Below are 8,692 nucleotides of genomic sequence, written 5' to 3' on the forward strand. Positions count from 1 at the left end.
TGTAAATTCACAGAATAATTTAACACAGTTACAAATGAACCTTTCCTGCTTAAATACGAACACGCTTAGGACTGGAAACAGACTCTCTTTCATAAACACCTTTTTTTCTTTTTTTTTAGGGCTTCGACATGTCTCAGATGACCAGAAGACTCACAAGAACCCCAGCCTACGTGCCCAATGTCCATCTGTTCGTTCTCCGACAAAAAGCCATACTCCAAGTCCCACCTCTCCCAAGAATTCCCCGCAGCAGAGCCATGCCCCTGTCTTGGAGCTAGAGGGAAAGAAGTGGAGAGTGGTGAGTTCCAGTCATACCTCTGAATTGCACCCTGCACATTGCAAACCAGGTTGAGCACTGAAAGGTCTTGCAAAAGGCTGTCCATGATCAAGGTGCAACAAATCAAAGTTGCAACTAAAATGGGCTGAGTCTTGCATTGCTCTGCCTTGCCACAGTTTTAGCTTTTGCTATTCGGTAGCATCTAAAGTTAATTAATTTGTCTCTGAGAATCATATGCTAATTCATCTGAACTAGAGAATGTCAGAACCAGCATATAAATACTTTGCAAAATCAGACAATCCCCCAGAAACAAGTCCAGTGGAGAACTCCAATTAAAATCCCTTCTTGCAGGCCATTCATGCAAGTGAGAGATAACAGTATTATCACAGAGCACTTTCTCCAGCTTTGTTAACCAATGGAATTATACATTTATTTTTCATCACCCATTCCATGCAAGCCTGTCTGCCGTGCTTAAAAGTAGAGAAGTGTTTCCCTTTTGCTCAATCTACAGATGGAAAGGATAGATTTGTTTAAAGTTTGGGAGTTAATTTATGTAGGCATATACCAAAGAATCTATGAGTGAAAATTCACGTGACTCTGTTGGTTAAAAGAGGGAGGAAACAATATGCAGTTTAGTCATGCAGAAGATTATATACATAGTCATTACTGTGGGGTTGAGTTTGCAAAAGGTGCAGTCACCGTTTGCCACTGTTATGTTGCTTTAGGGTTGTAGTACCTGGAACTTTCCTTGTGAATCCCTAGTCTTCTCTGGACATCCATGAAGTGTAAATGTCCTTTCACACTTCATAATGAAATGAAATTTTTTCACTTATTACTCCTTATTGTATATGGTAATGCCTGCACTTGTTCATAACACACTGTATAGAACATTATGTAACATTTGGGGAAACAAAAACTTGCTCTGTTCTTCAAGGTGCCGGTCTAAATTGCATTGGAGCCAAGCAACAGTTTTGTGAGTGCATTTTTAAATTGTTGTGAGCATAACGTCTTTGCTACAAAATTAATGGTTTTTGTCATGGTCTATGCTAAGTTCTTCAGTTCTGCAGCTCTAAAATACACAAGTGTCATCTAAGGGTGAATTAGGTGAAATATCCGATCACCAAGCAGATTAGATTTTTAAGCCACAGGAAGGATATTGCTCTGTTGTAACTGAAGATGCAATGACTCGAGAATAAATTGTACTAAACTCTGTCTGACTGTTAGCTAGTTAAAGACAACCAATTAAATAAACTTTCTTTTGAAATAGGAATATCAAGAGGATAAGAATGACCTGGTCATTAACAACACTGAACTCAAGCAAGTGGCTTACATTTTTAAGTGTAACAAATCTACACTTCAGATAAAAGGAAAAATCAATTCAATTACTATTGGTGAGTGGATAGCTCAGCTGGTCTTTAAATGCCAATCTTGAAAAACGGACTTACATGATTAATAATGCATCTGAATCATTCCATTCACTTTAATGGATTGATCACATGAGTAAAGTTGCTCAGCTATGCAGTGCAAGACTGGGAATTTTTGTAGTTAATGTAGCAGGTGTGCATATATTAGCTTTTATCTTGCCTTTCTTATTTATGATTGCTTTTATTTTAGACAACTGTAAGAAGTTTGGCCTTGTGTTTGACAACGTTGTGGGAATCGTGGAAGTGATCAATTCCAGGGATATTCAGATTCAGGTAAATATCTATTTGAAAAACAAATATAGACAGAGAACAAGCAGGGAAAAAAAGCCCAACGTGTAGCTACAAGAGATTTTAAAAACTCACAGGAGCACAATAAATGTAAGAGATTAATGCATCCAAATGTATCTTTATATGCACAAAATTCTGCTGATGTATTTAGAAAATGCCTCTTGACCATAACTGAACAAACCTCCCTTAGCCCAGTCCCTTCTGGTTCTAGTGAAGCTGAGAGATCTATACACTGCGAGAACTGTTACTTCTGGCCTTTTCTTGTTTTCATGCTAAACAGCTCCTAGCACTTGAAAGTTCAGCGGTGCTTATGGAACAAATTCTGGCAGTTAGCTAATTCATTTCTAGGCCCAGAAGATGGTTATTTCTTTTTTTCTTATTCTTTCAATGGAAATGCTCAGACAGACTGTAAAAGGACAACTGAATGACATAAAGTGAAAGTAAGTGCCAGGATTTCAAAAATCTTCCCTGGCAGTGACGTGACACATTATGTGAGTAAGTAATGTAGTCACTTGCCTACAAATGGGCTATGAGCCTCTACTGGTTTTGTCTTTGATAACCAGTAAGCAAAGCTTCATCAGAGATCATCTTTCTTGTGGTTTTTATGGAAAGAAAATATACATATTTTAAATCCATATATTGGCCTCTCTACTGGGGACATTTGCCCTGTTCAAAATATAAACAGTCTGCCTGACATTTACAGCACTTCATTCATCCCTTTCCAAAGAGGTCTAACTATACATGCTTTAATACTGGGTTGTGTCTAACATACACAACCTAGTCGCAAGAAGGCACTTTAGGATATATTATTTTAAGTGAAAAAGAGATTAAATGTTAATTAAATTATATCAAACTGCCAGTCTTCAAAGTGATGTCTTTTGCTTAAAAGGCTATGCCTGCTGTATGACAAATACAGACAGTCCTGCTCCATGCTTCAGAAATACTGGTCACAGCCACCACAGGGAATAATAGCAAGATGGTTTTTTATATTTTGAATCTCATGCAAGTGACTGACATTGCTACCAGCTGTGCATCATCTTCTGAACAGTAACAAGCAGTATTATTCATGATCACTACGTGTCTTCTTAAGGCAGAGGCAGTTAGTTAAAGGTCCCAGGCATTTATTTGAGTGTTTTTTAAAAATAATTAGATTATTTTTATCATTGCCTCTAGAACTATTCATGAAAGCTGAAAAATTCGTATGTAATGAATAGTGAAACCACAGCTTGTTAATACTTAAATAAAGGGGAAATATCTCTTCTAAGAATCAAAATTCTTTTGATTAAGCAGGTTCTATGAATATTGCATAAGGCTTCTATGCCATGGAGCAGAGTGGAGTTCCACTTAAGACAGCAGAGTCTGGTGATATGCTATATGCCACTTGAATCCGGCAGCTTCCGCAGGGTTTCAGTATGCCAAGTGCTGAGCACCTCAATTTTCTCAGTATTTTGAAGACCTGAGCTTATCACTTCCAAATACATGATATGTTAATGCAACAAATTTCAGTGAATTAATCCAACAGATTTTCCTATAAATAGCTACTTCAGTGCCATATTGCTTGGCTCTCCTTTCCCTCAGTGGTAATTTTTTCTTGCCAGATGTTTGCAAAATTTATTAAACACACCCTCCTTTTGTTCTCTATTGCATGAGAACCCATTAAAGCAAAGAAAGTTTAAGATGCATTGATCCACTACATAGATCAGACTTCAGGATCAGGGTGGATGCAAGAGGACAGACCACTTGTTCTCTGTTTGCTGTCACATTTAAAGAACTGAAGCTGAAAATATATTCTTAACTTGAATGATGGGAGACAGTCTTTAATTAACAAGTACATATCTATCACATGCTGTTGCTGTTTTATGGCTCGGAATAACCTCTGCCCTTTTGATGCATTGTCCAGAGTATATTGCTCTCCATGCTAGAGAGGGCAGGAGGAGAAGGAGGAATTTACTGACAACCAGCAAGTCAGCCAGTTAGCCATGAAGAAATCTTTTAATCTGTAAAATTGTAAACAAGAGAAGATTTCCCTTTCTCCCCTCAAGTAAATCTTGTGCTTGCTTTTAAAGTGACATAAGAAATAGCTTTAGAGATTTAATTAAATTGATCTCAGTACTTTTTTAGAACTGTAGCTTGCCTGAAGGGGATAAAACCCCTTTCCTATTGTATGCTGGAAGAGCTTTGAAGTCTTCAGAACATATTACAAATCACTTGTTGAGTATTACTGTATGTTTGGATCTTTCATTTGCTCTTACTGGGTTGGAGTTGACGTTTGATTTCTTAACCAGTTCTCACTGATGAACAAGGTCAACACCGCCTAAATATCAGCACAAAAGTGTCACTGAATTAGAAAGAATCAGGAAAGCACTTTCATCAAACTGTATATTAAAAGCTTGCTGTATATTATAAGTTGGGTGTTGTGTATAGATCATTGTTACCACCACCAAGAATTTTCAGTCTAACAAATCAAATATAAGCATCATGCAGGCAGCTGACACACAGATCAGATGTTGGTGGCCAAAATTAGACCTGGCAGGCAATGAGGATTTTATTAACAGTATCTTTGTGTGCATTTTAAGATTTGATATTAAGTAGATTTTATTTTGCAGGTGATGGGGAAAGTGCCAACCATTTCTATTAACAAAACAGAAGGCTGCCACATCTACCTCAGTGAGGAATCATTAGATTGTGAGATTGTGAGTGCCAAGTCATCTGAGATGAACATCCTCATCCCCCAAGATGGTGATTATGTGAGTGAGATATTTTTAAAGCTTTCCTCCCCCTTCCCCACTAGTCTTGGTAGCTAATAGCACTTAAACTGCTAGGAAAGAAAGTAACATACCACACATATTATGTCACCAAAAAATGATCCAAACCAATTTAATTTCTATGTACCAGTATCTCAGCTGTCAGTGCAGGAAGAACTCCTTATTTTCTGAGGCACAAAGTAATTTCAAAGATCAGACATGACGTTATTTCTTTCCATTTTGATAGACAATGGCTTCATTTCCTGTCCATTTAATTTTCTTTTTTGATACCTAAACATAATCTCCCAAAGACACTCACTTTATACAAGAGCACTCAAGCCTGAAAATGATGATGCTAAAACTAAGATAAATATAATACTACTGCAGATGAAATAATACAGTATAATATACTTGTTTTTTCTAAACCTACTGATACATGGGTAGCATATGTAGTTCTTTCTAGTATTTTCAACATACATCCTTAAAAGCCACTTAAAAAGGTGCATTTTCCCGGCTCCTTTTCTGTTCTAGTAAGATTTTCATACTATGCCTACCATCATTTCTAGTAAAGTCATGCTCTGTCATTTCACACACTAGCAAGGGATCATGCAGGCAAAGCATATCATAATAGTTTCCTAGTCTTCTCAACAGAGGGATGTTGAAAATGCACTGAATGACCATAAACAGAACTTAAATTTCTTCCTAATCTTTTGGGCTGGAATTTTGTTTGGTAGAGGGGTTTAGGGTTTATAAAAGAAAATATGTAACAAGCAAATTCTCATGCTCCACATTTCCAAAAGTGACTGCTAGATGCCCAGCTTCACATAATTAAAAAGGAAATGATTTTCAGTGGGTCCATGTTCCCCTATTTCTTTAAAAAAAAAAAAGGTCCTTTTGATCAGTCTCACCTCAAATCACCATATCATCTGAAATTACTGGCTATCAAAACACCTGTTTGAGATCTGAATGAAAAAGCCCTTCTCTTCACATTGTTTTTTGTCTACTGGGAACAGGGAAAGACCCAACATCATCTCCTATCCTTTCACTGAATACACAGATGGAAGGAGACTGTCTTTAATGTCCTGCTTCGTTTTGTGTACCCCACAAAGGATGCTGAGTCTTTTGAAGTGTATCACACTTAAAATGATAGGTTTTTTTTTTAAATTTTATTCTTCCATGTTATAATATTGCTTTCATCCTTAAAATTAGACTCCTCGCTAAATCCTCACATCTAAATCCTTTCTACTGTCTTCCAACCCAGACACTGATGGAATCTAAAGTCATTTCTGACATGAGGCTTATTTACTTAGTTGTTCCAAATAATGGTGTGAGAGGGATTATTGCAAAGTAGTACCACACCAAGGCTATTTGAAACTGGGTAGCAATAAGGCTTTTTCCTGTGTGGCATTGTAAAATAGCTTCCTAGGGTAATGAAGAAGGCTTCTTTCTAATCCTGGCATGTCTGAGCTATCAATGCTTTCTCAGTCATGTAGCACTAATAGTATTCCACCAGTTTTCATGAGGTATCCACTGTTTATTTAACCACCATTGTTGCTTTTGTTTCTTACCAGAAAGAATTTCCGGTTCCTGAACAGTTCAAGACAGCATGGGATGGATCTAAGTTGGTCACTGAACCTGCAGAGATTGTGGGTTAACTTCCTAATGCCATACAGCACTTGCTGACTGTGACCAGACCACAGCCAGCATAAACAAAGCAGTAATGTAAAGAACTAGAAGTAGCAGTAGTTCATACTGCTGTGATAGGCCTTCAAGCATTAGCTCTGCATGCTAGAAACAATAACACATCTGGCACCCTTTTGTTAGGCATCCCAGTACTTTTCACGTTTCCACACAGTTTGCCTTCACATTTTAATTTTAATTCTAAATGATTTCATGTGAATGTAATAGATTAAAACCCCTACCCTCCAGTCACATCATTGGTTTGAAATACTGTATACATTAAGCCAAAATACTGCATGATACACTTCGTTATCATCTTGCTTCAGTGCATTCCTTCTTATGTTTCTGCTGATCAAAAACAGCATTAAGACTTTAAGATGTTTATTTTTACCTATTAAGCAATTCCTGTATGATGCAGTAAAAATGTACATCTAGAAAGTATGCAGTTCCTTGTAATTCTGTGGCAATCATAATGGGGTTTGTTTAAACAAGCAAAAAAGGACAAATTTCAGCAATACATTTTGCTAATGGAAGATAAAAAAATCTGGTATTTTAATCAAACACTTTTCTAATGTGTATATTTAGAAGATCCCTATGTTTTCTGTGAGGTAAGATTTTATTATGGTCCACAGACTTGCTGTTGCCCTCTCATTTCTTGCAAATTAGTAATTCTTTCTAAGCTAAAGCCTCATCTAAGCTAAAACCTTGCAGCAAATCACTCGAAGGTTTTTTGCTCCTTGGGTTTATTTTTTTCTTTTTTTTTGTGAGACAATCTCTTTTTCTTTTTTTTTGTGAGACAATCTCTCATTCTTTAAAATTTCCATTGTTTCTTGCATCCTATTCAGAAAACTGAGGGAGGCATATATGTCAGATACCAGCTAGTTTCCTTACTAATAATGTTCCTTTAAAATATTGCTATTGTAGCTCATATTCATTAAAAATATCTTCCTGTTTCTTCCCCACATTTGTAGGACTTACTCAATTTCAAATATGTCCACAAAGCAAAGCCATAGATTTATGTCATACTAATTCTGAGCCCAGATAAAGGGGTAATTTCCTGTTTAGCCCTTTGATTCTACTTTATAGTCCCTATTGTACATGCTTTTTTAACAAAGGTGGAGTGTTGTATACGTTTGTACTATTTCAGCACATAGTACGAATAAAATTTTAAAAATTTAAAAAGTCAGCTTATGTTTTTGATCACTTGTAATATTTTGTAATAGTGAAATCACAGTGAGATGCTTGCAGAGCTAGTTACAAGCTAAATTTTGTGCCTAATTCACCTTGAAAGTACATTAATTCTTGAGGGTTTTTAAGTATATCTTTGATTGTAAACCCTACACAATACAACCAGTAGTGCTCATTCTGTAAGGTTTTGCTATCTGATGTTTAATCTATGTGTATAATGTGTTTGCTTTAATACATACCATTTTTTCAACAGTAAACTTCTTATGAAATAAAAAGGAAAATGTACTTGTTTAAATACAAAGTTGTTCAGAGCTTGCTCCATTGCAGTGTTTGTCCTATATGCTTTCTCCTTCTTAAATGCTGTTTCAGAAGCTTGATTGAGAAAAAGTAGCTCCTCCTCCCATTTCATTAAACATTATCACTTTTGCTGCCATAATCCACCTGACAGTGAATAGCAGGTATTCTGCATGCTAGCAGATAAACCTGAAGTTTCATGCATATAACTTTGGTGACAGCCAGAGAATTGAGCTTTGCATGATTCTCACTTCTAGGTACACCTGTATCTTCCAGAGATTATGTCTAGAGAAATGATCATGACCTGATGCGACTTTGTAACATTTGCCTTCTATTTTTAGCTTTTCCCATTGTTCCCCTGTATGGCTTTGGATGTGTCCCTCCTGTGTTAACAAACCACAAGCGGTCCACTCCATATTTCAATTGGATGTGCTTCATATCTGAAAAATGGGCATCGCATACTTGTCATGATAAAAGGATTGTTGAAGGATTGTTTAATCCTTAGATCATAATCACAATTTGTTCCATAAAATAATCTCATTCTGGAGCATTCTGACCTGAAATACTGACTCTTGTTTTCATCCAGCATCAAATAGGGATCAAATAATTATGCAGCAACAGGAAGCCACTTAATCCTTTGGAGGTATGATACAAAACAAGTATCAAATGCTTGATGATAAACAGAAAGCAGCAAGACAGCTCTGAATCACTACACAGGCAAATTCTTTTAGTTCCTCCTAGGGATTTAACTCCTCCCTCAAAAACAAACTGTGTGAAGGCTGCTCTGATTCTTTTTTTAA

The 8,692-nt window shown here is 36.6% G+C and overlaps 1 protein-coding gene across 2 annotated transcripts in view; it reads left to right on the forward strand.

Moving 5' to 3' along the window:
* The window catches only part of CAP2 (cyclase associated actin cytoskeleton regulatory protein 2), a 68,176-nt gene extending 60,277 nt beyond the window's left edge, over nt 1-7,899 (forward strand). For both annotated transcript variants that reach the window (XM_052813300.1, XM_052813205.1), the window contains 5 exons: nt 120-295; nt 1,542-1,665; nt 1,889-1,971; nt 4,593-4,733; nt 6,302-7,899. In XM_052813300.1, the coding sequence (XP_052669260.1) occupies nt 120-295; nt 1,542-1,665; nt 1,889-1,971; nt 4,593-4,733; nt 6,302-6,385 (608 nt within the window). In that variant the 3' untranslated portion in view covers nt 6,386-7,899. The remainder of the gene's footprint in view (nt 1-119; nt 296-1,541; nt 1,666-1,888; nt 1,972-4,592; nt 4,734-6,301) is intronic.
* The last annotated feature ends 793 nt before the right edge of the window (nt 7,900-8,692 follow it).

Source organism: Harpia harpyja, chromosome 1 (genome assembly GCF_026419915.1).
Source record: "Harpia harpyja isolate bHarHar1 chromosome 1, bHarHar1 primary haplotype, whole genome shotgun sequence".
In the NCBI taxonomy this organism is placed as follows: domain Eukaryota; kingdom Metazoa; phylum Chordata; class Aves; order Accipitriformes; family Accipitridae; genus Harpia; species Harpia harpyja.